This window comes from Lepeophtheirus salmonis, chromosome 6 (assembly GCF_016086655.4).
Source record: "Lepeophtheirus salmonis chromosome 6, UVic_Lsal_1.4, whole genome shotgun sequence".
Classification (NCBI taxonomy): Eukaryota; Metazoa; Arthropoda; class Copepoda; order Siphonostomatoida; family Caligidae; genus Lepeophtheirus; species Lepeophtheirus salmonis.
In genome coordinates this window covers 5,575,991-5,603,507 of record NC_052136.2, presented here as the reverse complement: position 1 = coordinate 5,603,507, position 27,517 = coordinate 5,575,991, and the positions used below count along the sequence as shown (strand labels likewise).

Here is a 27,517-nt window from a genome sequence, read left to right as displayed (position 1 = left end):
GCTCAGATATAATAATTTCTTCACAATATTCACATGAGGAGGTGCTTTAATTTTAATTTAATTAACAGATGTATTTGCTCAAAAAAAAGTAGCATGATAACATTACCGTGAGATATTAAAAATAGCAGCCCAGCGAAGCTAAAAGTTCAATTTTAAACCTAATTATAACCTATAAGTGTGCACAACATTAGAGTGGTATCTTAATGGAGTAACCTTCAATTAGACCTATAATTGGAAAATATTATATTTAACATAATAATAAATACCTTATTTTTCTTGAATATTTTCCTTTATTATAACATTGGATTGATAAGAAAATCCTTGTTTGACATCACACATATATGAGGGGATATTTCCACTTTTTCTAATTTTGAAAAAAAAAAAAAAATCTTCCATGGCATATTGGTGGAGTTGACATTTTTGTAAGGAAAAAAGAGCGTGAGGAGAAAGCAGGAGCAAGACATATGGTATTACTGAATTAAGATTCTTGTTAATATAACCTGCCCGTTATATGATTTTAGGGGAGAAAATATGGATTGATGTTATTAATAAAGCGTTAATGCAGGGAAAATATCATGTTTATATTCAAATTTATTTATGTTATTATACATTTTTAAAACAATTTGCACCAAACATAGGCAAGAATACTTACTTCAGTGGTAGAACGTAACACCACGACGAACTATTAAATAATGAATAAAAAAAGAAGATAGAGTGCACACAACAACCATTTTTCCTTTTTTTTATTTTCCTTTAATATTCCTTTATATAATTTTTAAAGGTAGTTCTTTCATTACAAACATGTCAATTCTACTAATGATTAACATTTGAAAAATAAATAACGCATCTAAAAGTAAAAAAATAATAATATGTACATTATATAACAGATTTTATTCCCAACAAATTGATTGGTAACCATGGTACATTATAAGCAACTGAAACATTCCTTTTATCTCAAAGACAGTTATTTCTAGTGTTGTGTTGATTTTTATTTAGGACTGAAGACTGGAGTCCCGGTAAGGCCTATTTCAGTCCTGCATATAATTTCCTAAAAACTTATAAACTTTGGTCTTTGATTACGTCACTCAACTGTATTTCTTCTTTTTTTAATCTGTTGACAGTCCGAAGGATCGGCCGTCTTAAGGACTGTACTGTTCTAGGAAAAATCAATCAGATATAACAGTTATTTACATGGAAATAACTAAATTTGACCCTTAACAAATACAAGGAAAATAAAAGGTTTTTACTAGTTTTAACCAATAGAATATCAACATTGGAATATTCTATTATTAGAACAAAATTTAAACGGAATTAACTGGATTTGGAATGATTCATGAAGTCCCTCTTTATATTGTATAACAATAGATGTCTTTTAAACAAAAAAAAACAACAGATATACTTTGTACTTATATCATTAAACACAATACAAACTATAACATCACTAAAAGTAGAAAATATGGAGATTATTTTGGAATTAAACTCCTCAACTGTATTATCAGTGCCGTTCGCAGGAGGTTGGCCGTAGAACCCCCCCCCCCAAAAAAAAGAACAAATAAATAAACAAAGAATTTTGTTTTTTTACTTGAAATTTTTTGGTCATGATGAAAAATAATTTGCGAAAGATAGGGGTGAAATTTTATTTTTGAAACATTTACATTCTTAAAAAAAGGTCATTCGGGCTAATTATCCAGCAGAGCAAAAAATTTACTATTAGAAAATTTGTGTGAATAGCTGTGAATTTTTTTCCCAAAATGTAATATTGAAATTTAATTTTTGGAATTTTTTTTTGGGATTTTCGAAATTTTTTTCCAAAAAATTTAATTTTTTGTGAATAGCTATGATTTTTTTTTCTTTTATCTTAAAAAAACTCCAAAAACCTAGCCCCCCCCCCCCTCTAAATATATATATATATAATATCCTGCAGACGCCCCTGATTATTTATAGTTTAATTATTGTTTAAATTGCTTTCAAAAGGTCACGTATCGTAAAAAAACACTTAGTTGTAGAATGTAGATATTATCAGAAAAATTTCTAGAATAAAAAAGAAGGGTTATAAAAATAACAATCGACCAGAAAGTTAATGTTAAGTACCTTTCACGAAATTAATCAATATATACCTACCTGTTTCATCCAGTCTACACAACACAAAATACAAACTTTAAAAAGTACTCGACAGTAAGAACTGTGTTCTATATAGTTAGATTGAGATCGTAATGAATGAGAATAAAGTGCTGTCATCCTATTTCAATCAGCGACAAAAGACATCTGCAGAGATCATTTCCGAAGCAAAAGCATCTGTCCGTCTTAAAGAATCAAATGAAGTCAAATTCATGCGACCCCTCTCCACTAAACGCCCTTTCACACCACGACAAAAAGAGCGATACTATTCTTATGATAAAAGTTTTAGTGCCTCCATTGATGGAGGAGGTGACAAATGCCGTCCTCTTTCGGGAATCAAATTAGAACCTCTTGCAGAAAGACAAAAATCCGGAGGAGGATCTAAAGACTCATCCACTCTTAATTCAAAATTACCATGCATATCCTCGTCCTCCTCGAGTTCTTCCTCTATTCGTCAACAGTTTCGTCTTCAGTTGGTCAAAGAGGATGATCAAGAGTCCCTGTATGACATGTGTCAAAGTCTGAAAAATTCCCAATCGGAGAGTCAGCATCTCAAAGTATTCAAGTGTATACAGAAGAAAATACTTGGTGAATCCATATCCCAAAGAGATGTAAGTGTTATTCTCGAACTTTTAGAGTCGCGACCGGAATTAATCATTATGATACTTCACATCCTTCTATCCAAAATCAACGAGGAAAATAATAAATCAAAGAGCTCCTCTCGTCTTCAAATATTCAAAACGGCCTTCCAACTATCCAAAAAAGATGACAATGATGGACTATTTGTGGAAAAAGAGGACTTCTTACAGCAATTTCTTACAGCTATGGGCTTAGGTGATCCTATAGAAGAGCCCCAAGCACTTATTTATGGCTATGGAACAATCAAATTCTTATCCATGAATTCCGTAATTTTAAACATACTTGAAAAACATGGATTTGTGGATCTCTTGGTTCTACATCTTAAAATCATTGCTAAATTTCTGAAAGAAAGCTCTGAGCTCACAGACGATAATATTCAACATGCTTTGTTCCAAATGACAGCTTCGCTTCGTAATGCATTAAACTCTGCATCAGGTAGAAATAAACTGAAAGCTGTGAATGGCCTTCCTGAGTTGGAAATCATTCTCAAATACTGTATTGACGATCCGGATGTGGTGTGCAATTTGTCTCGAATTTTTAGTGTAATGTCTGCGGATGATGAAGTTTGTGATGCCTTTTTGGAGAGCAGATCCCTCGTTACTGTCACTCTTGAAACTCTATTTAAATATTCAAATAAGTCAGAAGTGGTTGTAAGGCTTGCTTACAGCTTAGGTAAATATTCTTGATTGATTAATTATAACTATTATTTTACTAACATGAGTATCCCGCATTGCTCGGAGTTATTAGTCCTGGGTGAAGCAACAAAAAAACAGAAAAACTTTGCTTTAGTAATATAAATGTCCACTCTTTTCTTTCTTTTTTATTATATATCTTTAGTTACATTGTTACTTCTTAGATCAAGTGGTCACGCAGTTGACAGATATTAAGCGCACACTCAAAATGAGCCATTTACAAACAAACAGAGGGAAAACTTTGATTGATTAATATAGATATTAGTGGTTCTAAGACTTCTGACATTGTGTACCACATGATATTCAGATTTCCAGATCTCGAATAGAAAAAAAAATAATATGCAAATATAATAGGTTGAGGAAATAGTAATTCTGTATTTTTAGCATTATTTCAATGATTTATAAGAAGTGTTACAATCATCTGATTTAAGAGAAGTATGCCCCATTTGTTGCAACAAGAATCCAACCCTTCTTTTAGAAGCCAATTTTTTTGTACCTACTGGTAAAAAACTCGGATAACCCATTTTCACAGGCTTCTATTGAGGCCAAATTTGTATCCCCGAACGCGTAGGTCATAGACAAAATAGGGGTGGTCACTTGATGCCAGGTCTGGACTCTAGGGTGGATGCATAAGAACTTTTCATTCGAGCTCCCGGAGCTTCTGGCGCGCCATCAAAGATATGTGTGGTCTGGTGTTATATTGATCATGTGTTGTTGTCTCCTATTCACCAATGCTGTTCGTTCACCAGGCTCAAACGGTCGAATTGTTTACAGTAGAGGATAGAATTGAGCGGAAACAAAAATTGCTCGAACACTGCTCTGCAACACGAATCGAAAGAGTATTGCCCCCGTATATATCACAAATTTTCTTGGTTGCTTTCGACTCGTTTTTCCTTTTCAGATAGTAAAAATGTAAAATATGGCAAATTTCTTCCTTTGAGACATCCATACTCGAGTCAATATAATTTACGACTGAACCTGCCAAGCGCAATTTTGTTCAAAAAGTGTTTGTAGTATACAATCACACCTTTACAAAAACTTACCATATGATCCGATGTGACCCATAAAGGAGAAGATATACTTTATTTAAAAAAAAGGTGGAAAATACGAAATTACTTTTTCTACAACCTAAAATTTACCCTATTTATGGGGATGATCTTTTTTTTTAATCAAAAAACTTTCTCACCCCCTATCCAAGCCTACACATTCCACTGTTTGTTAATTATTGTTCCATATTATATAATAAGACCCAGTTCCACAAAATCTATAAGCGAAGTGGCGAAATGAAGACCACATGATTAATACTTGACACAATATAGTTGGACACGCGACAACTTTTCTGTTCACTAGGTACGTTGGGGTTTCTTGAATACTACCAAGGTACTTGTGATTAGGTCTGGGAAGTAGGAAATTTAATGTTTATCTTGTCAACTACTTCATTATTGTTACAACACGGTTAATAGAAATACAAGGTTACACCATAAGGCGTGTACGACTTATGTTTGACTTCCACCACGCTTTTAATATTGACGTCATAGTAAATGAGTCGTTACGTGAGGTTTCAAAATCTACCTATCTTGCCCAGCAGTTGGTACAATACATCCGATTGAAATTTCTAGTAAGCCCGATTACATGATGGTCTAACCTTGTATTTCTATTAACCTTGTGTTGCAGTAATTCCTAACTGTGTTACTATATAATGACGTCACGGGGATATGAAGCTGGGAATATAAATATATTTTTTATTTTTAGCTTAATGATGGTAAAAATAGGTTTGAACGTATTTAAATATTTTGTTCAATACATTATTTATCAATATTCAGCACGATTTCATAATAAATATATTCATAATCGGGAATGAGTAGTGATGAAAATCGTGTGATTTTTGGAGATGTAAAAAAAGAAACCAAAAATCAACATGGTAACCTATCATTTTTTAGTATGTTTTGGAGTAGAACAATTTGTAAAATTGAACTTGTAGCTTCACTGGGCTGCTATTTTTAATATTTCACGGTAATGTTATCATGCTATTTTTTTTTTTGAGCAAATACATCTGTTAATTAAATTTAAATTAAAGCACCTCCTAATGTGAGTATTGTGAAGCAATTATTATATCTGAGCGGAGTTATGTCTTAATGAATTTTGAGGATCTTTCGAAAAGGTCTAAACGTTGAAGGGCTCCCTATTGGGCTCTGGTATTCCCATTTGTCTAAAATTGGACAAATAGTATATTTTTGCAAGGATAAACACCCTGACCAAAATCGGTAGTTAACGAAATTACGTGTATTTTGGGTATGTTAAAAAATTAAACGTAGCAACCCTGACATTTTGAAGAATATTTTAAAAGAGAGCAGATTAGCTTTCATGACGTTTCATTACATCAGCTACAAGCAGCTGTAGCGAAGGAGGAGGCGGAAAATAAAATAAACAGGAACATTGGCAAGAATTATTCCGATGTCGATCCTCAATTCTACTCTGAGTCCAACAGAGGACTTAAAATTAAAACTCCCCAACAAATACTCAAAGTTCCTCTCTGTCTTTTATGAAAACACACGAATGTTTAATTACATATATTTTGAGTATAATTGAATGTAATAAGAAAAAAAGTTAAATAATAATTTTCAACAGCTAAGGAAAAGAAAATTCATTCTTCAGATCCAAAAAACGGGCAGCTAATAAATACGCACTATTTACAAAAACTAAGGATTATCCTTGTTTACTTATTACAAGTTTACTAAAATGTCCGAGTATTGTGGTACCATCAACTGTGTTTATTAGTAGTTTGTTAACCTATTTGTTTATTACAACAACTTAGTACATATGCGCCATCTAGCAGATATTTATGGTTTTTAGTTTGTTCATGCCCTATTTCTTACCCCAATGACGTCATTAGAATACTATTTTATTTTCCACGGCCATACCTTATGATATGGACTAATTACATTGTTGCTATAATGACGAACTACGCAATCTCCAAGGGTTTTGCCATTTTTAATTGAATCAACAAGAATTGTATCTCCAAAGAAAATAACAAATTTCCTACGTCATTAAAGAAAATCCTCTCGAGAGTATTTTAAAGATGGTTGAAAATATTTTACTTAAACAAAGAATCTAATGACTTTACCAAATTGGTTTATAGCTTTGAATTATTTGTACCATCTCATAGAGAATAAGACTTGAACTGAAACTAGGAACTTATGACGTCACTCCGTCATCTTTGTTAAATTTAAGCACTACTTGAATAAAAATTTGAGTTAGAGAAACCGAGCCTTAGCATTGTATTATTAGCAGGAGTACCTCGAATTACCCAGAGTAATTTGTGCGTCGACTAACAGACACACTCTGCTTTAATAATATAGAAGATAACTCCCCAACAAATCATCAGTGATACTCTCTGTTTTCCTTGGACACCCTCACACCTTGTAGTTACTCAATACTTAGATGTTCTTCTCCTCAAGAATGAAAGAATAATAATTACACCATGTAGAAAAAAAAAATGATGAAATGAGGCAATGAGTACTTAGTCTCTAGAGCGATCACTGGTTCGCTACTTTACCCACACACGCTCGTTGTAGACTTCATCTAAAGCAATTTTACTAGAACAAGTCTTAGCAACAAGAAAATGGCTCGGCAAGCACAGCAGATTTATTAAATAAATCTTTCTATTTCTGGTGACGTCATTGGGACGAGTCTTGATTATTAATACTAGATAAATTTAAAAAGTGGTTACTTGATATTTCTTAAGCGATATTTTACTAAATATAATCCCAGAAGTAAGTTTTTAAATTTCATAAATTATCAAGACATAGACGTAACGTAAAAATGTGTTATAATATTTTTTGATTTTTCATATATTTTATTTAATTAGGTAAAAAAACGAAAAGAGTCTTTGTAGTGGCTATTTGTAAAAACCTAAAAGGCTTTTCATACCACCGATTCCCGAAAGACCTTGCAAGAGGGAAGGCTTGGATTTTGGCTTGTCGAATAAAAGACAAATTCAATACTGATGAAGCCAGAATTTCATTTGTGCTCATCATTTTGATCCTTAGTGTTTGATAGTTTATTAAATTTAAAAACTTAATTTCGGCATTATATTTAGTAAAACATCTCTTAGGAAAAATAGAGTAACCACTTCTATGATAATGATATAATTTATTTAAATTTTTACTTTTTTAATTTATGTAGTATCAATAACCAAGACGCATCCCAATGACGCCACCAGGGTCCTTGGTACTTAGAAAAGCGTCTGCAGTAGATTCGAACTACTAATACTGTGTTGTGTTTATAAAATGATCATTAATGAATATAAAAATATTTTTCTGTAAAAGAAAGCTTATTAATTTCCTATATGAAATATATGGTATATGATATATTTGTCATAATATCATTTTAGATTTAATTAAAATATGCAACCATATACATATATCTATAAAATTTAATTGTTACAAGAAGGGAGCTTTGCAATTAATGATCTTTAACAGCACTACTAGAGTCTGCTTTTAATGATTACTTTTCCTTAGATTTTAGATTAAAATAATAATAACTAAAAGTAATAATACGTTATAATTTAAATAATTTCCAGGAAATTTACTCGGACAATATGACGAAATTCGCAAATATTTGTATGATAACCGATTTGATGATGGTAAACCTGATCTTTTTAATAGATTATCCGAACTACTGGCATTTTATTTTAATAAACCCAAAGGAGATGACGTGGCAGTGAAGATAATTCGAATATTTGCAAATGCTAGTATCAACCCTGAAGCTGGAACTGAAATGGCCATATGTCCCAATCTCGTTGAAACTATCCTCCGTATTTTAGATATTAATGAAAGTGACAGTCGATTAGATCTCTTAATATCCACTGTTTCTACTCTCAACAATCTATCATTCTATCCTATTTTCTCTCATCATTGCGTATATGACAAATTGATCCCTAAATTCTCCTTTCATGATAATATTCAATTAGCCACCGAGTCCATGCGAGTTCTTGGAAACCTAAGCCGGAAGACGGAAATACGCAATCGATTTGCTACAGATGGATATTTAGAACGTCTCTTGATTAGTATACCGTCAAAGAACAAGGAATACGATTATTCAACCTATGGAGTGATGGTAAATATGATGGTTGACGCTGCACATAGACCCATTTTTCGTCAAGGAAATGGATTTCAAAAGTCATTAGAAATTTTGGAAGAGGGTATCAAAGAAGAAGATTTTGTACTTTGTACTCTGGTATGCCAAGCTTTATGGAACTACTCCATTGACTTAGAATCATGTCACGTCAATGCCGATGAAATCACGGACCTCAATGACATTCTATCCATTGTTTTATATCAAAGACAACAAGATGATCTTCCCGAAACTGTTATTGATACAGATGATTTTGAAGATCTATATTCAATATCTCAGGGTCTTTTAATTAGATATAACAAAATAGTGTCCTCGCTAAGTGGGGAATCATCATCCAACCATGAAGATGAGTGACTTCATTCGTACATTGATACACTGGCCAATTATAGGATTTCAATATAATATGTAAATATTTATCAATTCCAATCAATGAATTAAAGTGATCTATAAGGGTGTAGCATTTAAAATTTTGTATCCATTTATGATTATAAAATATTATGAGGCATTGATTTAGAGTAGAAGAAAGTATGTATCCAATGGGATTACTCGAAGTTCAAGACAATTTTGTACGAAAAAGATAGAGAACAATCCAACAAAGCGTGCAATCAAAGAATTATAATAATATGAAATATATTTCTGTCAAATGAAATCTTGAATTTTATGTAGGTATCTTATTTTATAACTTTAGAATACACTTTTTGTGATGGTAAATATTACCGTTAAGGGTCATTACACGCAAAAAAAAAAAAAAAAAAAAAACTACGACGAGAGTGAGCCAAATATCTTAGAATTTAGTTAATTTGAAAATACTGAAAATTTGAGATCAATTGGTCAATCAAATATATTTTCCTCAAAAAGAAGAGCCAAAAATGGATTCAACTCTCACTTCAACATCAATAACTTGCTCAATTTGTATCCAATTATATTCAAAATTCATGCCTAGATTAAGTAAACCATATTAATCCCGAAAATGTAAATTTTATGATTATAAAATGAATTAATATAGATGATTAGTATTAGTAACTCAAAAAATAGCTTAGAATAATGTCCAACAAATTTACAAAAAATGGAAAATACAAATGACATTTCCATGAATCAGCTTTTGAACTCTTCCAGTTGAGTAGATTAAAGATTAAATAAATCAAAAATTGAATTTTTTGGCGTGGATTGATCCAATAGAGTAGCTAAATATCCAAAATAATCAACTCTTTCAAGATTTTCTCCATAAAAAAGATGAGATGAGTATGTCTCTTGAAATAATATAAGAATGCATTTCGTTGTGATACAGTTATTGAATGATAACAATGGAGTGATGTTTTTTAAATGAATGGACAATTTTTTCTGGATTTGGGCATGCCTCCTCGGATTCCAACTCGACGTACAGCTTCTCTCAAGTCTTTAGGTTTGAGTAACCCAGGATCTGTTTCCCCGCATGATCTTTCCAATGCGTCAAGAGCCTCTTCAATGATCTCTCCAACGAATACTTTAGATATACCCGCCATTGCAATAACCACATTCTGCCCAACCGAGCATCCAGTGATGTTTTGCATAACTCTTTTGACAGTCGCTTTAGGGAATGCGGCGCGACGGAACATCTCATAGCGATCCAACTGATCCTCCGTAAAATTGGAAACTAAAACACTTAAAATAATGCCATTTATTAGAGCGTTATCAATTAATAATTATTAATATTATTTACAGCATCTTTTCGCGCTCTTCCTCCTCTAATTGCTCCTTGGTTTTCGCAGGCACGGAATTGGAAGGTTCTGCAAGTTGTTTTTCGGATTGAGTAGGGGGAGACGGAATGAGTCCCTCCTCTTCTTCATCTTCTTCCTCCTCATTTCTTCTTCCACTACTTCTTCTTTAATCTTTTTTGTTGGAGGAGATTCATCTCGATCTGTGTCGGTGTTATCCAATGGGGAATCTGACATTTTCGATTATTTCTTCAAGTCAATGAAAATGGGACAGGACAATAATGTTATTTGTTTACCTTGAGTTGTAATTAATCATAAAAACTGATCGAAGACGCTGTTATCACGTGTATCTGTATAAACAGCTGCTGGTAGGATATATATTATATTTAAAGGTTTTTCTCCTTCATTTTATTTCCTCTAAAATTTGATTCGTTATTATAAAACATAACATAAAAAATCCTACCTACGACAGCTGACTGTAAAAAACGTTTTTCTTCTCCCTTTTTCTTCACTTAGTCATTCTATATTTCTCTCTATGGTTGTAATTTTATAGCTAGTTTGCTGCAGTTTACATGTCATTCTTTTGGTACCATTTGGCCAAGGTGACTATATATAATATATAGTCACCTTGTATTCGGCCGTCCATAAACTGCTAGGGATTAATAGGATAAAGAAATAAGTTATATTACTAACTGGAAGTGCAACAGCAAAATTACTCAACCTATTCCGGTCAAAAATGTTATATATGTTATTATAATTAATATTGGATGAGAAATTCGATCCTGTTGGTGCTTGGGAGGGAGGTAAAAAAAGTTGTTGTACTGCAAGTCTGGGTTGAAAATCTTTGCTCAGAAGTTCCCAGTCCTTAAATTTATTTTACCGTGTCCTCAGATTTATTTTGAGTTCATTTCAAGTTCATAACTTTAACAACTACGACAAAATGTAATAGTTGTATTGATATAAATAAACGTCCAAAAATCATATTGAATGATTTTATCTGGAGTCAATATTGTTGATGGTAACCATTTTTGGCCTAAACAATCCATAGTTATGACAATGAAAACCATTTTTTTGAATAATATTAAGAAAAAGAGTAAGTTATTGCATGATAAAACGGGAACAGCTAATAAAAGGACTTAAATATTTCTCTTCGGCTAGTTTTATTATATATAATCAAAAATAATATTTTTCCACAAAACAGGTTGCGTGATTTAGCAAATGTTTCTCAGGTAGTTGTTGTACTCCTTGGTCGAAGATATAGAAGGAAATTCTATGCTGAAAGGCGCAACGTTACCTCAATATACTCGAACAAACCAAAAATTACCCCGTATTTGGTCATCAGCTGCCGATGTTTCTACTTCATTACCCCTTATCAAGAAAGTATCTTGCCTCTTATAAGTGTTCTGAACATTGATTAGTTGAATTGATTTTACTAATAATCAGTCGTCAACAATTCTGAACTGTTATTGAATAATAGTTCTACAGTTGGGAATAATTATTTACCGACAGATTTTGGGCCTTTTGTTCTTTTTGTTTTTGAGGGAAAGGTTGCGAGGTACCTATTGATATATACCGTGTATAACTAACGCTTTGAGTGGGGCAAATAAAGACAGAGGTGAAGAGAAGAGGGAATGAGTTGAGTGACGTCATGAAAGCATTTGCCGACTCCCAGTTTTGAATTTCATTTGTTTTCAAGAAGCATTTGATGTGATTCCTACTGAATCTCATAGAGTTCGAGAAATAGTTAATTAAGAGTTGAACTGAATCTTATATTGGATTTGAATGAAATGGAAGGCCTTAACAGATCTATCCAGCACTATTTCCCTCCTTATCCGTCCAAGAGGTGTATGAGCCTCTCTCAGAAGGGGACCCTCACGTATGGACACAAGAACACAGTGATTCATCTCCTGAGCCTTAAAGAGGCCATTCAAGTTTTCAAAGGGAATAGCCGGGTGAATGCTCTGGAATGGAGCCCTGAGGAGTCTGATTCCCGCCTTGCACTGGGCTTTGAGGATGGGCACCTTCTCCTCCTAAACTACGAGTTTAAATTGATTGGTAGACACGAAGGCCACGGGTCCAATGGCATCATGAATCTCTCCTGGGGACACGGCTCCATTCTCTATTCTCTGGATCTCAATGGATCTGTTGTTTCTTACACTCCACAGTTAAATTATATTGAAATCTACAAACCTCTTTCCTCACAGTGCAAGGGCCATCTCATCCAAGCACATCCCCAAAAACAGGATATTTACGTTATTGCAGCCTCTAAATTCATTTATGTTATTCACAAAGCCAAGGTGATCAAGTTCCTTAAACATCATGAAATTGACATTACTTCTCTCGTATGGGGAGAGTCTCTCCTTGCATCTGCAACCTGCAGGGAAATACTCATATGGGACCCTCTTGTCTCCAATCACTTCACGCATAAACTATATCTCAATCATCACTCACGAATCAAAAAAGAAGTCCATTTATCATGGCCTTCCAAGGACGTATTTATTTCCTCCTCCAACAATCAACTTCTTCAATGGGATCTTAGCACAAAAAAGTCCAGTGTGCTTCATAGTCTGCATGGTCCGGAAAGTAATGTCATATCCCTCGTGTCACGTAAATCAAAAACCACAAATATCCTTTCCTTTGCCTCGGATAACAATTTAATATCATATGAAATCGAAAGCAAGACACATAAATTCACTCTTCCTACTATTTCACTTGGTGTCTACTCCATTCTGCCCAATCCTATAGAAGGATCCACTCTAGCTATTGGCGGGGGAGATGGAAAATTAAGAATTTGGAACTCTCATGTATCTAGTGAAGGTGTCTTGGATGTTCAAACTTTTTGGAGAAAGCTTAAAATGATGAAAATAATATCCCTTGCCTGGCATCCGGACAAAGAGGGAGTGATTGGACTTGGGATGCAAGAGGGGCATGTTTGTGTTATAGATATTACTTCTCGGAATCCAGAGCCAAGTATGTATGAGTACAAACACAAGGGTCCGGTCTATAAGATATTTTGGGCGCCATTGAAGATGTGGGATTCCACTTCGAATGAACATGTTCTTTATTCAGCGGGTGACGGACTTATTGTTATGCACGAAACAAAGTCAACCTCAGTTGTTTTGAGTAATTGTGAAGAATCTCCTTTTTATGCGAAAAATGATAATAAGGATTCTCCAAGCTACTCCGACTTGGAATGTAAGCCATTACAAGGAAAGGATAATGAAGAGGTGACTTTTGCCTTGGGACATCTGGATGGTACAGTATCTGTCCTCTCAAAAGACAGAACCATTGCATTACTAAAATATCACCAAAAACTTGTTTATTGTGTGTCTTGGCATCCCTTATACTATAATGATGATGATATTTCCAAATATTCTAATTGGTTGGCTGCATCCACGAATGAAGAAAATATATCCATTTGGAACTTGGACTTTGCTTTTTCAAAAACATCCACAGAAAATACATTCCTAACTAAACCAACAGTAATATTAAAAGGGCATAATGCCAAAGTTGTTAAAGTTATCTGGAGTCCTCATGATGAAGCAAAGCTATTATCCATATCATATGATCTCTCTGCTCAAGTAATCATAATTTATTTTTTCTATTTTTTCGTAATTGATTGTTTTTTTTGCTTTTTAAAGATATGGAACGCTATCAAAGGTGAACCCCTGGCTAATTTTCGTGGTCATACTAAAAGGCTCCTATGTGCATCATGGAGTATGACGGATCCAAACGTAATATATACTGGTGCTGATGATTCTACTTTGTATACATGGAAGATTTCAGAACTAGAACATAAAGTCCCTCCAGTACTTAAAAAAACCAAAAAGTCTAATACTAAATGGGATATATCCCCAGCAACTTATGAGGATGATGAATCCAGAGAAAAGTCCAATGTTTTTGAGAGTAATAATCCTAAGCAGCCTTCCAATTCCAATACAAAAACACTGAAACAAAAAAATTATGAAAAAAGTTTTTTCCCTCTCTGTAATAAAGACGAAAGTGAGTCCTTCATCCACGAGGATGCTCTTATTTTAGACAAGTTAAATAGCTCTGACAATAATAAAGGCTCGACTTCCGCTCAATCTATTCTCGAGAAAAAGCCTCATCTCAAATATTTTATTCCTTCCGTCATTGATGATGAAACTTTTGCGAGTGATGAAGTATCCAATATTTTAAGCTCAGGCGAATATGAAACGGCAGCAACGCTAGGTCTATGGGTGTCGGCAGATTTAGGAACCATTGTTCGAAAAGCAATGTCTAATGGTCGTTTAAACGATTGGTTAGTGTCCTTAGCTGCTAGTGCTGGACAGCAACTGTGGATAGAAGCCTGTGAATCTTATGCTGAACAACTAATTAAAATTCAATCAGACTACCTTAAGGCATCTTCTTACTTCTTAATGGGTCAAAATCCTTTAAAAGCTGTTCAAGTATTGCTGGATGGAAAATATTTCAGAAGTGCAGTTTCTTTAATTAAAGGCCGATTAAATTCGAATGAAGAACTTTTGAGGAAAGTGTACATTTCGTGGGCTCAGTTAACTTCGTGCGATGGTCGTTATGAATTAGCTACTCGTTGTTGGATTGCTGCGGGTGAATCTGTGACTGCAGCAAGTACTCTAGCCAAAATAAAAGATTCTCCAGAATGTTTGGAAGTAGCCGGTATATTATACCATCGCCATGGCGAGCTGGAAAAAGCTGAAATCTTGGGAGTTCAAGCAGCTTCCTCTTTCATCGAAAAAGGGGATTGGAAGTCTCTCAATAATTTAATTGATTGGGGAAAAGATCTTTCGACAATTAAATGTTATTTCTCTTTACTCGTCTCTGCTAAAAATTTGTTGGACGAATCTATGGCAAGTTTGCAGGTTCTTTGGTCGGAAGAAAGTATACCCAATAATAATCAGAAAGGACTTATTATTATTCTTCAAGAATCAATTTTTACAGATTTGAAAGGACCGGAAGACTATGAGGAACTCTATTCCAGTTTTAAAAGTCAATGCGTCGTTTCTTCCAAAGTTAGTTATATTGAGGAAATAGTTATGTGCGCCCTCTCAGTACATTCTAAAGAACGAAGTATTTTACATCTTGTCAAATCGATTGAAAAATCCTTGGATTTTGGAGCAGAGTTTGCTGCCAAGCTTATACATGCATTTCTTCTGTCAAATGGAAACTCAGATCCTCCAAATGTAGGTATTTGTTTATGGAATGAACCACTTGCTTGGCAATGTCGATGGAAAGAGTTGGAATCCTTGCAATGCTATACATCCTATGTAAAATTAAGGTATTTTAATGAACACGTCAACCTTTGTGATGCTGATATTGTTGAGGATATATCCTTTAATCTGATGCGTGAAGACGTAATTAATTCCCAAAAGCTTCTTTATGACATTGAGGAGGCGGATGAAGCAATGAAAATGTTTGATAATGAGGAAGAAAATGTGATTAAAACAGAGCCTGAGGAAGAGAGGGACGAAGTGGAAGAATTGGTTCTTCCAAATATGAAGGCTTTGTCTCTAAAAGAGCCCGACCATTGCACTCCGCATGGTGGAAATAGCACCCAGACAATGGAATTGACGAGTGAGGGTAATTGGAAAACTGTTTTAGCGTCTGACATACCTCCTCCCTCGGGCACGGATATGCCTGACATGCCTCCTCCTATGGGTCTAACCAAATCATTTAAGGAAAGATTTCTCTACGATAATTGTGAATCAACTAAAATCAATGCACTCAAAGAAATTCAAAAGCTCAAATGGGAACAATCACGGACTAATGTTTTGACTTGTCCATATCCGGATATTACTGAGGCTTTGAAGGACATTCTAAAACTATTAGAAGGAGTCAAAAAGAATTTGGGAGACCCCAAGGGTATGGTTGAGTGCAGAATTAAGGATATTGCTACATGGGCTTATTGGAAAGGAGCCACTAAGGATCAGAAATATTTTATGGAACTAACATAGGTATTTGCTTTTTACATCCTTTTAAAAAGTATAAATAATCTTCCAAATTAATATAATTAAAAATATTTTTTTTTAGGAACACTTCTTCGTTTTTTGTTAAGCTGGCTTATCATAATAGTTACTGTAAAAATACATTTATATATACTAAAAGTGTATTTCAGTCTTTATAAAACTTTTTTAGATAGTTCCATATTAGCAAATACTCCAAGGGAAATGAAATATTGGGCCAAGTAGTACGTAGCCATTATTAAAATAGAACCCATCATTTTTAAATCTACATAATATCTAGTAATTATAAGAGCTGTATCTGAAATGGCGAATAATACGAATCCAATTCCAGACATCGATTCTATAAAATTGCTTGCTCGGGCGATTGAACGCCACACGTTGGAAGCTAGTAAAAGCCCATATATTGGAGTAATCATCTGAATGGTTGAATTTGTGATATGAGGTATAATGAAAACCATCACAGCTCCCATTATAGCCAGAAGGACAAGTCCTATCTTGGGTTTTAATTTATTCCATCTGAAAAATAATACAGTTAACATTAATGTCTGTTTAGCTTTTCGTCTCTTTTTTGGTTACCCTAGGCCTATTTGGTAGAATATGTGTCCTATTGCAAAAGTTATCATACCCCAAAGAAACATGTTCTCATATACAAGTAAACCGTCTGCAATACAGCAGAAGAAGAGACCCAGAAGAGTGGAGTAATATATTTTTCTCTGATTCGGTTGGATTTTAGTATATAGACCGTATAATAAAAGACTCCCAATAGGTAGGCATTTTATGATTACGGACTCAATGGACTCTATTTCTTTTGATTGGATTCGTATGATCCAATATATAATTTGGAAGAAATAAAATGGTAATAGCTTTCTATGCTGATGGGTCCATTCCATTTCTGAAAAGTACATACATACAAGTGTTATATAAACATTGTTTACCAACTGCTTGGGTGGTGGGATGATGGAAAATTGATTTGACATTAGTGATTAGCGCAATGATTCAAAGTATTACTCATTACTGTGCAATTTCAAATATGTTTAATCTCCCTGTTTATTGTACATTATGTACAACGGTGTTTAAAAAGGACATTATATAATTATATATTTGGTGATTAAACAACTTTAAATATTTATATATAAACATATTACTCCCACTGAATTTAATTAATTAAAAAGTCCATTCATATATCCTGGGGATGTGCAATTTCGCAAATGGATAATATTAATTCCAATTATTACTACAAATATGAAGCCGAAGCAGATCAAGACAACAATTGTAACTCAAGAAAAATGTGTAGTTTGTAGCTCGTTTTGTTATTAACTAAATAAGCTAGCAAGAAAAATGAGAAGCTGAGTGGAAGGAATTAATAATAATAAATTCTTTCTTTTTTTGACGTACAATGTTTTATTTAAATCTGAATGGATCGTGGGTCACGGGGGAAGGAGATAAAAAAACGAGCTGCGTTTCTATTTATTCTACTTTTTAGTAGTTTTTCTGGATTCAACGAATAAATATGTCACTAACTATTATATTACTCCTTTTTTCTCTGGTTCAATCCTCTCTCTCCGAGGACGTATACCCCGTAGTACTCAGTAAGGATTATTATACGAATCTTGATTTTTTACATCCTTAATGATTTTTAGTTCCGGGGGATGGAGGCTCACAAGTCGAAGCAAAGTTAAACAAAACATCGGTCGTTCATTACATTTGCTCGAAAACCAGCGATTGGTTTCCTTTGTGGCTTAATTTGGAGCTTATGGTTCCCGAAGTAATAGACTGCTGGGCAGATAACATTAAGTTACTCTATGACTCTAAGACTCGTACCACCAGAAATAATGATGGTGTTAACATTCGTATTCCTGGATTTGGGACATCTGCATCCGTTGAATATTTGGATACGTCAGAAAGAGGGTTTTCTGTATATTTTGCGGAAATGGTAAAGAGACTCCTGACCCTTGGCTACAAAAGAGATGTTAATATTTTTGGTGCACCCTATGATTTTAGAAAAGCTCCTAGTAAGTAAGTTCAATAACGAAATAATAATAGAAATAGTATTTATGATGATAAAATTTAACCAGTAATTGTGATGATAAGTCTTGTGGGTTTATCTATGATCACTCATCGCTGGGGCCATCTGATGTTGTTACATAGTTATTTGAACTTAAATGTCCTACTACTATAAAACTTGTTTAACAGTTTTTTTTTTCCTTATTTTTCTTTTGATATAGATGAACTTGGATCATTTTTTACAGATTATAAAAATCTAATTGAAAAAGCATATTCGACTAATAAGAACATCAAAGTCATTATCATTTGTCACAGCATGGGCTGTCCAATTACTCTATATTTCTTTAATCAACAAACCCAGGAATGGAAGGATAAATATATTCGATCTTTCATCTCATTGGCTGGTGTATGGGCTGGGACAATGAGAGCTATGAAAGTTTTTTCGATGGGAGATAATTTGGGATCTTGGATATTAAATAGTAAAAGTTTAATGGTTGAGCAAAGGACATCTCCATCATTGGCCTGGTTAATGCCTAGTTCAGACTATTGGCATCCAAATGAAACTTTAGTTTCTACTGGAAAGATTAATTTAACAGTCTCGGATTTTAAAGAATTCTATTATGCTTTTAATGAATTGGACTCCTACGAAATGTGGAAGGATGTCAGGGATATCAATAAAGGACTTAAAGCCCCTCAAGTAGATACATATTGTCTACATGGAACAAAGGTTGACACTACTTCCAAGTACGTAGATATATTTAGCGTGGTATCAGTCCTGATTTATTCGGTCCAGTTCAGGCTTAGGACTCGTTCTTAAGACCGTTCAGTAGTGATTAAAAAAGGAGAAATAATGTTAAGTGACGTCTAGAACAGAATTTTAACAGGTTTTAGGACTGAACTGGACTGGACTGCTATCTTTAGTCGTAAATAAGGACCGACACAACATTAGGTATATGTAATACCCAATAGATTCTATCAGGGGCGTCCGCAGGATTATATTTGGGGGGAGGGTGCTTGGTTTTTGGAATTTAAAAAAAAAATCATAAATCCATATATATATATTATATTATGTCACAATATAATATATATATTTGCAAATATTACATTTTTTGCTCTGCTCCATAATTTCCACGGATGACTAAAAAATTCTAGTAAAAAACCAAAAATTCCTTAATTTGGGAGGGGGCCACCCCCACCCCTGTCGACGTCCCTGTATATCCAACATGATTTACAGCAACTCTATTTCATTTTAAGATTAATTTATCCACCTGGGACTTGGCCTATGGGTGACCCTGTGCTCAGAACTGGGGATGGAGATGGTACAGTTAATCTGAGGAGTCTAATGGCTTGTAATAAATGGTCAAAAGAACAGAATAAACCCCTTCACCACCATGTATTCCCAAGAATTGATCACTTAACTATTTTGAGAGATCCTGGTGTAGTAAATTACACAACTGATATTCTTAAAACCTTGAACTCTGAGCTTGATTTATTCTCTGATGTAAAAATAACTGTTGTACCTTAATTTGATCTATATGTAGATATGTGCTTCTTCCAAATGGTGTGAACAGGAAATTATTATTCAAAATCCACTGTAATATGAGAACGTCAGGATTAATTCCTAATTTTTTTTAATGATTAAAATAAATGATTGCTTACCATGTACTAATGTTTTTCCTCTGATAGATATTTATATATCATTATTTGTCTTATAGCTTTATCGTAGACTATAATAGTAAACAAACTGACTAAGTTGTTAAATAGTTGTTGATTTTTCTTATCTAGTGAAATGTTTGTAAATTGTTTAATCATTTAAGAGGGATTCATCTTGTATAATATTTCGTTTTCTTAAGATAAACTTATGTTTTATATTGAATCTTTCTTTGACTTTGACAAAATAGCTCTATTTTACACCTCACAATAATTAATGAAATTGATGATACAATAAACGATTTTAAAACAAGTATTTGATTATATTTAATTATAAACATATATTGGACATATAATAAACCTAAAGGTCGGAACAGTGCATAAATAGGAAAACATAGGATAATAAAATAGAATAAATGCTCGAATAAATAAAAAATAACACATGTTAAATTGAATAAATGTTAAAGAATGACGGCTCCAGTATCTGTTGGCTGATCTCCCTCAGCTGTTCCTATAACAAAAAATATATATTAATTACAAATCAAAATATCCTTTTACTTGTAAACGTACCATATAATCCTTTAATTCTCTCATTCTCTATATCAAATGGAGATTTTATATGGAGAGTGGCCCTATGTTTCTCTCCGATTCTTTCAATTTCATAAGATCCCTCTTTGAGCCATTTGATAGTAACTTTTTTGTCATTAGAGTTTTTAACATAGCCGTATGCGATGGGGCACCCAAGATGAAATGCGAAATCCGCTCTTCGTATGAATCCAACTACTTCTCCGTTGCGAATGATTGCCTCGTTACCCAAAAGAAATACTTCCGGACTTAAAAAAAAAAAAAATAGAGAGAGAGAGATGGATACATGCGAATGGATTAGATTAATATATAATACACATACGATTCGTCCAGGGTAAAGCAGCATTTTCTTTTTAGAGGAGCCCCTAATTTCTTCTCTTCTACTAATTTAGTCTTCCCAAGGAAATCCGTGTCGCTATTTAACTTGCACGAAAATAAAAGACCAGCTTCGATAGGACTGTCGTCCATACTGTAAAAAATATCAAATATTTAATAAAACCAAATTGAAGGTAATAATAAGTGACAAACCGAATCTCTTGATGCCAATGAGGATATCCCTTTTCAATGGAGAGTGAGTCTAATGCTCTAAATCCGGCATTAACCATGCCAAATTTCTTACCGGTTTCATGCAATATATTATAAATTTGAACACAATCCTTATTTGGAATGTGAAGCTCCCAGCCCATTTCTCCAACAAAACTTACTCGAAGAGCACGGACCTATTTATAAAAAATATTCAATATTGTGATCATAATGAGTTATTAATATTATATTCGCATTACTTTGATGCCTTGAATATCAATTTCTTTTTGAGAAGATACTGGAAAGGATTCATTAGTCCAATCATCCTCATTATTTGAAGCTATTTTTAGGATGTCTCTGGAGAATGGCCCTTGTAGTGACAAAATACCAATATTACGGGATATATCTAAAAGTTGTACATTAAAGGATTTGTCTTGAATTGCTTTTAGCATGTGAGTCTTGTTATGACCAGCTGATCCTCCTGAAGTAACAATATAGAATCCTTCACCCTAGAAAATATTTTTTTAATAATTAATTTCCTAGATAATATTTCGAAAGGCCCACTTGAAATTTTGGACCAAAATGAATCGAAGAATGAAGAGGAGAAACCGTTAAATCCGCCTCGATTTTAGCATCTTTGTTGAGCATACATGAATAAATAACTTTGTTGGTTGGACTTGAGTCTAAATTTTGAGAAAAAATCCAATTTGCAGCCTCACGAGCATCTGGACCAAATAAATAGAACTTTCCAAAATATGTCATATTAAAAAGTGCAGCCGTGTTTCTTGCAGCCCAACATTCGTTCCTTATCTGTAATGTATGGTATAAGATTTAATGTGAGGAATGGGCTATGGTACATGGGTTTATGATTACTTCATTATGGTTATCTGGAAAGTCGTATGTGTAATCCTTCTCCAAATGCTGAATGTAAGAATAATCACATTCCTTTTCTTTACCATAAGCCCCATAATAATCATATTTTCGAACAGTAGTTGGCTCATCGTAAAACCATCCTGGCCGTTCCCATCCAAATCTTTCCTCAAAGAAACAACCGTCTGCTTCGAGTACATCATGAAAAGGATCCTAAAAATAATCAATATACATATTCATGGAATGATCTATTTAATTAATTATAGTTGAGCTACTTTTTTTATGTTTCTCCCGGCCAATGGTTGATCATGAACGAAAACGTTAGCATAATTTTTAACATAAGCTTCGTGACTTCGCTCTACAACCCATTTACTATATTTGGTCGTCTCAGGACAAAATCTTCTGATATCGAATGAATACATGTCTAGTTCTGGACGACCGTTAATTATCCATGCTGCTAATTGATCTCCACATCCTCCACCTGATCAAATTGAATATTCACACGCATGAAAGTAGAAAAATAAAAATACAATCTAATATGTGCTTGTATATGAAAAGCTCAAATCTTTATAAGATATTAGGTGGTGAGATTCTTAGTTGATGTATTCATTAATTATCTTTAGTTAATCAATTATACAGTATTGCGTAAAGGCTATAATATTTGGACATATGGATGTCATCTATCGAGAGGGAAAATAAATTTTTTATTCATATATCTCTTGTGCTATTTTGAAATTTTTATCCGTCTAATTGCTACATTTTATATAATTCAGAAGTAAGGAATGAGTATACGATTTGACATCAATAAGAACGAATAAAGTATTCACATCAATTAAAATTGGGCTAACTATGAATATAGCATGTTTATTTTTCTCCCGAAATATAAAATGGCATGATTTTTTACGTCAGTGAACATATTGTTGCAACATACGTCCACTTTTTAGAGATTTGACCAGTCAGTAGTTTTTTTCACAAATTGTATTTCATTGCGACTCTTCAAATGTAGCCGGGGAGAGTAGAATCATTTAATTAAAATTCAGTTTGAAATAGTTTAGTGTCAGTCCTTATTTAGTACTGCCGTCTCGGTCTGGTCCTTAAATTTATAAAGTTCGGTCCTTGATGACGTCACTTAACTATATTTCTTCATTTTTTAATCCGTTCTAGTACTGATAGTCCGAAGGACCGCTCCTAAGACTGGACTGAACCGAATAATAAGGACTAGCACAGGACTAGTTTAAATTAGAAGTAAAGATAATTCTGCTAAATAATAATTTTTGAGGAACAAATAAATAAACCCTTCAAGGTTTTGAATTATTAACTTACAATGTATTATAGCAGATTAAGACATCTTTATATTAATATTATAGATGGGAGAAGTTCACTCTCACAACCATCTTCAAGGCCCTGCTTTGGCAAACAAACATGTTAGCTGAGTGAAGCGAAAAAATATGTAAATTAAGAAAGCAAAGTTTCTCTGCATGTAATCCGCGTAGACATTTTTGATCTAAGAAATAACAATGTAGTCATATTCATAAAATCTCGCAGCCCTTTTGCATATAGCATGCCTTCATATTAAAAAAGAAAAGGGAATTTTAAATAATGAATGTGAATTTAGATGAGGTTTATTAAGGAGCGTCCGTAGCTTAAGCTCAGGCAGGTAGCGCTCTAGAGACTAAAGTGTCATCACGTCATGTGAAATTTGCTGTCTCAAGCTGTTAATATTATTGTTTTTTATTCTTGAGGAGAGAACATCTAAGGTTGAGCTCATGAAAAACGGATAGGAACAATGAGGGCCAGTACTATCGAAAAAAGATAATTAAGAAGAATATACCTTTCAACAACACTTCTTGCAACTGTACTGAGTGTTACAATATCTCAAATTTATCCGCAATGAGTGAGTTTGAATTTTGCTTAAATTATTTCAATTATTATCAAAACAATCAATAATTCAATTAATATAATTTACAGCAGACACAATTACAAAGATATTGTCTCCCAAAAAAATTACTTTCAACTCTCAACCTCAATCTCGAAGAAAAGTCGACAAAATTATTTGGGAATGTAACTTTTTTGATATGGAGAAAAAGGGCATGTCGAAATTGTTTACGGCCTCCCCTACTCTTAAATGGTGTCCTTATTATTCACCCATTCTCTGATCCCCACTAATTTTATGAAATTATTAACATACCGAACATCATTCCTGCAGAATTAAATCCATTTCCATGAAAGTATCCCCGTACTCTTGGATCTTCTCCCATTATGGGTTTATGATCAGGAGTAAATGATTCTGGTCCACATATGGTGGATTTTATTCCTACCATTTCCAATGCAGGCAATCTTTCTATAGCATTCTCCAAATGAATCCCAAAAACATCCCAGTCCAGATCATATAAACCGAAAGAAAACTCTTCATCTAATTTATCCAAGATTATCGGATTATTTTCATAGCCTCCAATGTGAAGAGCATCTCCTTGTAGTTTGAGATATATAGAGAGATCATGATCCCGAATATTTGGATATCTTTCAATCCCTTCAATTCGATCGGTTGTTACATACGCGTGTTTCATAACAACCAAAGGGGTTTCGATACCTACCTAAAAAATATTAGAAATTGAGATTGGGTTGTGGTACTTTTGAAATTGGGGAATTGTACCATTCGAGAAATGTAATTTGCCCAGCCTCCAGTACAATTGACGACATTTTCTGTCTTGATAAAACCATTTGATGTTTTAACTCCTATATATAAATGTTAAAATAGGGGAATATAATTTAGTAATTCAAAATGGGAACCTTTTATCTTTCTGCCTGAGAGACTAGTTTCTTCAGTCAAAATATCAACAACAGAGGTATCTTCAAATATTTGTATTCCGTTATTGACACAATAACGACTAAGAGCTTGACAAAGTCCACTAGGATCAATAGTCCCATCGTTTGGAGAGTACAGACAACCAAATATATCATCTACTTTCAATAGTGGACAAATTATTTTTGTATCCGTAGGAGAAATAATAAATGACTCAGCCCCTGTTGCTCGACCTAAAGTATGCATTCTTTTGTACTCATCTAATCGTTGCTAAGGGTTTTAAAACATGATATATTAAAAAAAATATATTTGACTTCTTCCTTGAAAAAGCTATAAAATAATCTTACAAACCGAATCGTCCACGTTAACATATTTTATTGAGAAATTTAAAATATTTATTTAAAAAAATAACCTCGAACCTCACCTAATTCCTTCTATAAATAGAAATATAGAGACGCCTTAGAAGTAGTTTTTTACGAAGACGACAGAGTAATTCTTCTTGTATTACTTGTCCCTTGGATTAATTGATATATTTTTTTTTAAATCACATGAAAAACATAAAATTCGGGAACAAAAATCCGTTTAAAAAAATCATGTCTTCCATTATATTATGTAATTTGAGTCACTGAAAAAAAAAAACATTTAAGAAAAGGGCCTGGCCGATGAAAGATCCTTGTATTCTTGGCAAAACTGTATCTGTAAATGTAAAATTATTCTTTAATGTCTTCCAGTCCACGACGAGTTTCTTAAAGGTAGATTTGCTGAAAAAATTACAAAATGAAATCCAGCATAGCCGCTGATGGGGTCCTCCGAAATTTCTTCATTTCTCTCGAAAATCCCGCGTATGGAGTTGTGATCTCTTACTACATAAGAGAGTTCTCTCGACCAACAATACTCAACTACTTTGTTGACGATATGTCACACAAAACTAAATTAGCAGTTATTTAAGTGAGCACTGTTGACCTCAAGTTATCTAAAGTTAAGAGGATTGCCGAATTAGTTCTCAAATATATATATATATATATATTAAAAGATCGATAAAAATAAAAGACAAAAACTGTATGAATACTCAACCAGTGGCGTTGCTAGCCCCTTTTTGTAGCGAAACTCCCCCTAATTATGAAAGCTAGCAACGCCCCTGTTCTCAACTATTGTAATATTCACCTTATTATTGGCAATGAACAATCCCCCATTATTTATCCAACCAGTGGATACTCCAGTTTCCGATTCTAGGCTTTTAAACACCTTTGCAGAGTGATGAATAAGTTGGTTATCAACATCTGAATTCCGAAGGTTCCATAATAATCCGGCTGTATGCCATGTCGTTCCAGATGTGAGTTTATTTTTTTCTAAAAGAACTACATTTGTGACCCCTCGTTTGGCCAAATGGTATGCTGTTTGACATCCAATACTTCCACCCCCTGATAAATTAAGCAATAAGTAATTTATTTAATAAGAAGAATCATTTGTGTAACATTTAAATGGCAAAAATCACCTATAATGACTACGTCAGCCTCTTTTTTAACTTCATTATTTGGTGTAGAGTATGATCGATTTCCATGGAATTTTATCTATAAAAAATAAAATGGTATATTAATAGATTTAAAAGGGGAATATATTACTTTTGATTGACGGCGATGATGGAAGAACTTTGAGCATCGACAAAACATTATTATTTTGTTCTTTGTATGCCTCCCTGTTGGTATAATATTTAATACTGTATTCGAGTCTGTGTGTTCCTTCCTTTACTCCTTGAATATAAATGATCAAATAATACAAAACTCAAATGAAAGAAAACTCTTGTTGAATCGAAGTTCGCCCGAAATTTTTCTTATAACAGCATATCCGCTGTGATGGATATATGTTTATTATTTATAAATAATAAACATAAGATTGAAGGAAGTGCGAACTCTCTTTAATGTTTTGACAAACATATTATTACGTTTTCTTCTTAAAAGAACAAGAGCCCAACATCTGATCATTCATTTACGGTCATATGAGCGTATCATCCAACAAATAGGAATCATATTAAGAAACATCATTTTATTGAACTTATGTTAAGAGTTTAAATTGTATTTTTTACATCGTTTTCAAGACGTGTGTTTTATTCTCCTTTATACAAAATTTGAAAGCTATATAAGACTATCTCAAAATACAAAAAATGTCAGCCATGCCGTAGTAAACAATATGTCTTTCCCAGTCCAGTTATAATTAATCTTTATATAAAAACTACGAACTTGAAATATTACTATGTAATTAAAGTACGTAGTGTTTTCTATGTTTTAGCTACTCCTAAAATGAAATATTGGGGACTTCAACTGTACCAAGGATGGACTAATGATGACTTGAGGATTTTTGTGTCTACTATTATCATATGTGGTGCGTCAGCATTAAAAAAATATTGAACAAAAATCAAGAAACGAAGAAAATTCCATTTTTTTACTTCATATAGACATACAACTCAATATTTCATAGGCATATTTGAGTCAATCATTGGTCTATTATTCAACTTTCTAGGATGAGAGTAGATAGCCAAGAGTTTTAACTATAGTTGTGAATCTTTATTTTATTTAAAAAACTTATATTTCCGCCGATATATATGACGAATTTGCAGCACATCTAAAGGTTACTCAGATTGATCATTGCTGATAAATGTAATTTTGAGAAAAATCATTCCAGATTGCTTTTGTGTTGACGGGCTAAATAAAGACTCAACAGTTTGATTGTTCATATTATATAATTTAAAAAAATACAATTATTGAATGAAAAATGTATTTTCTACAAAAATTTGTGAACAGGAATAACTTCTTTTTTGTACATAAATAATTATATATCAATAGA

At 33.3% G+C, this 27,517-nt stretch overlaps 6 protein-coding genes and 1 long non-coding RNA gene across 9 annotated transcripts; 3 read left to right on the top strand and 4 right to left on the bottom strand.

Annotated features, from left to right (window-relative positions):
* The first annotated feature begins 2,146 nt into the window (after positions 1–2,146).
* On the top strand, positions 2,147–9,234 carry LOC121119333 (armadillo repeat-containing protein 2). 2 transcript variants are annotated; one of them, XM_040713970.2, is made up of 3 exons: positions 2,153–3,429; positions 8,032–8,094; positions 8,158–9,234. In XM_040713970.2, the coding sequence occupies exons 1-3, from the start codon at positions 2,214–2,216 to the stop codon at positions 8,937–8,939; spliced, it is 2,061 nt and encodes a 686-aa protein (XP_040569904.1). In that variant the 5' UTR covers positions 2,153–2,213; the 3' UTR covers positions 8,940–9,234. The 2 variants fall into 2 exon arrangements, with proteins under 2 accessions (XP_040569902.1, XP_040569904.1); XM_040713968.2 differs by having other exon boundaries at positions 2,147–3,429; positions 8,032–9,234.
* Positions 9,199–10,644, bottom strand: Taf11 (TATA-box binding protein associated factor 11). The gene is made up of 2 exons (XM_040713976.2): positions 10,285–10,644; positions 9,199–10,226 (listed from the first exon to the last, which is right to left on the bottom strand). Exons 1-2 carry the CDS (start codon positions 10,287–10,289, stop codon positions 9,905–9,907), a joined length of 327 nt encoding a protein of 108 aa, XP_040569910.2. The 5' UTR covers positions 10,290–10,644; the 3' UTR covers positions 9,199–9,904.
* A 962-nt stretch (positions 10,645–11,606) lies between these two features.
* LOC121119330 (gem-associated protein 5) lies at positions 11,607–16,383 on the top strand. The gene is made up of 3 exons (XM_040713965.2): positions 11,607–13,860; positions 13,921–16,233; positions 16,310–16,383. The coding sequence occupies exons 1-2, from the start codon at positions 12,067–12,069 to the stop codon at positions 16,231–16,233; spliced, it is 4,107 nt and encodes a 1,368-aa protein (XP_040569899.1). The 5' UTR covers positions 11,607–12,066; the 3' UTR covers positions 16,310–16,383.
* On the bottom strand, positions 16,364–20,042 carry LOC121119335 (lysoplasmalogenase TMEM86A). Its single transcript, XM_040713973.2, has 3 exons — positions 19,906–20,042; positions 16,819–17,134; positions 16,364–16,758 (listed from the first exon to the last, which is right to left on the bottom strand). The coding sequence occupies exons 2-3, from the start codon at positions 17,130–17,132 to the stop codon at positions 16,398–16,400; spliced, it is 675 nt and encodes a 224-aa protein (XP_040569907.1). The 5' UTR covers positions 17,133–17,134; positions 19,906–20,042; the 3' UTR covers positions 16,364–16,397.
* LOC121119334 (lysosomal phospholipase A and acyltransferase) lies at positions 17,689–20,007 on the top strand. Its single transcript, XM_040713971.2, has 4 exons — positions 17,689–17,831; positions 17,883–18,254; positions 18,468–18,990; positions 19,501–20,007. Exons 1-4 carry the CDS (start codon positions 17,753–17,755, stop codon positions 19,769–19,771), a joined length of 1,245 nt encoding a protein of 414 aa, XP_040569905.1. The 5' UTR covers positions 17,689–17,752; the 3' UTR covers positions 19,772–20,007.
* On the bottom strand, positions 20,037–26,523 carry Sardh (Sarcosine dehydrogenase). 2 transcript variants are annotated; one of them, XM_040713966.2, is made up of 15 exons: positions 26,299–26,523; positions 26,172–26,247; positions 25,841–26,097; positions 24,664–24,946; positions 24,527–24,609; positions 24,062–24,467; positions 22,149–22,354; positions 21,877–22,086; positions 21,568–21,813; positions 21,264–21,512; positions 21,010–21,200; positions 20,804–20,950; positions 20,467–20,729; positions 20,279–20,407; positions 20,037–20,073 (listed from the first exon to the last, which is right to left on the bottom strand). In XM_040713966.2, the coding sequence occupies exons 1-14, from the start codon at positions 26,344–26,346 to the stop codon at positions 20,358–20,360; spliced, it is 2,715 nt and encodes a 904-aa protein (XP_040569900.1). In that variant the 5' UTR covers positions 26,347–26,523; the 3' UTR covers positions 20,037–20,073; positions 20,279–20,357. The 2 variants fall into 2 exon arrangements, with proteins under 2 accessions (XP_040569900.1, XP_040569901.1); XM_040713967.2 differs by lacking the exons at positions 25,841–26,097; positions 26,172–26,247; positions 26,299–26,523 and adding an exon at positions 25,101–25,776.
* LOC139905744 (uncharacterized) lies at positions 22,459–23,661 on the bottom strand. Its single transcript, XR_011780773.1, has 2 exons — positions 23,197–23,661; positions 22,459–23,130 (listed from the first exon to the last, which is right to left on the bottom strand). It is a non-coding gene; the product is annotated as an uncharacterized lncRNA (long non-coding RNA).
* Positions 26,524–27,517: the final 994 nt, after the last annotated feature.

What these genes read in the sequence shown, in the direction of transcription:
- LOC121119333 (XM_040713968.2), top strand. Translation starts at nt 2,214, where the DNA reads ATGAATGAGAATAAAGTGCTGTCATCCTATTTCAATCAGCGACAAAAG. An exon ending in AAGGCTTGCTTACAGCTTAG is followed by an intron (nt 3,430 to 8,031) that starts GTAAATATTCTT and finishes AATAATTTCCAG; the next exon opens with GAAATTTACTCGGACAATAT.
- LOC121119334 (XM_040713971.2), top strand. Translation starts at nt 17,753, where the DNA reads ATGTCACTAACTATTATATTACTCCTTTTTTCTCTGGTTCAATCCTCT. An exon ending in TGATTTTAGAAAAGCTCCTA is followed by an intron (nt 18,255 to 18,467) that starts GTAAGTAAGTTC and finishes CTTTTGATATAG; the next exon opens with ATGAACTTGGATCATTTTTT. An exon ending in AAGGTTGACACTACTTCCAA is followed by an intron (nt 18,991 to 19,500) that starts GTACGTAGATAT and finishes TTTCATTTTAAG; the next exon opens with ATTAATTTATCCACCTGGGA.
- LOC121119335 (XM_040713973.2), bottom strand. Translation starts at nt 17,132, where the DNA reads ATGGAATGGACCCATCAGCATAGAAAGCTATTACCATTTTATTTCTTC. An exon ending in TTCTACCAAATAGGCCTAGG is followed by an intron (nt 16,759 to 16,818) that starts GTAACCAAAAAA and finishes ATTATTTTTCAG; the next exon opens with ATGGAATAAATTAAAACCCA.
- Sardh (XM_040713966.2), bottom strand. Translation starts at nt 26,346, where the DNA reads ATGTTTTGTCGATGCTCAAAGTTCTTCCATCATCGCCGTCAATCAAAA. An exon ending in CCGGGAGAAACATAAAAAAA is followed by an intron (nt 22,087 to 22,148) that starts GTAGCTCAACTA and finishes GATTATTTTTAG; the next exon opens with GATCCTTTTCATGATGTACT. An exon ending in TTCCAGATAACCATAATGAA is followed by an intron (nt 21,814 to 21,876) that starts GTAATCATAAAC and finishes CATACATTACAG; the next exon opens with ATAAGGAACGAATGTTGGGC.
- LOC121119330 (XM_040713965.2), top strand. Translation starts at nt 12,067, where the DNA reads ATGGAAGGCCTTAACAGATCTATCCAGCACTATTTCCCTCCTTATCCG. An exon ending in CATATGATCTCTCTGCTCAA is followed by an intron (nt 13,861 to 13,920) that starts GTAATCATAATT and finishes TGCTTTTTAAAG; the next exon opens with ATATGGAACGCTATCAAAGG.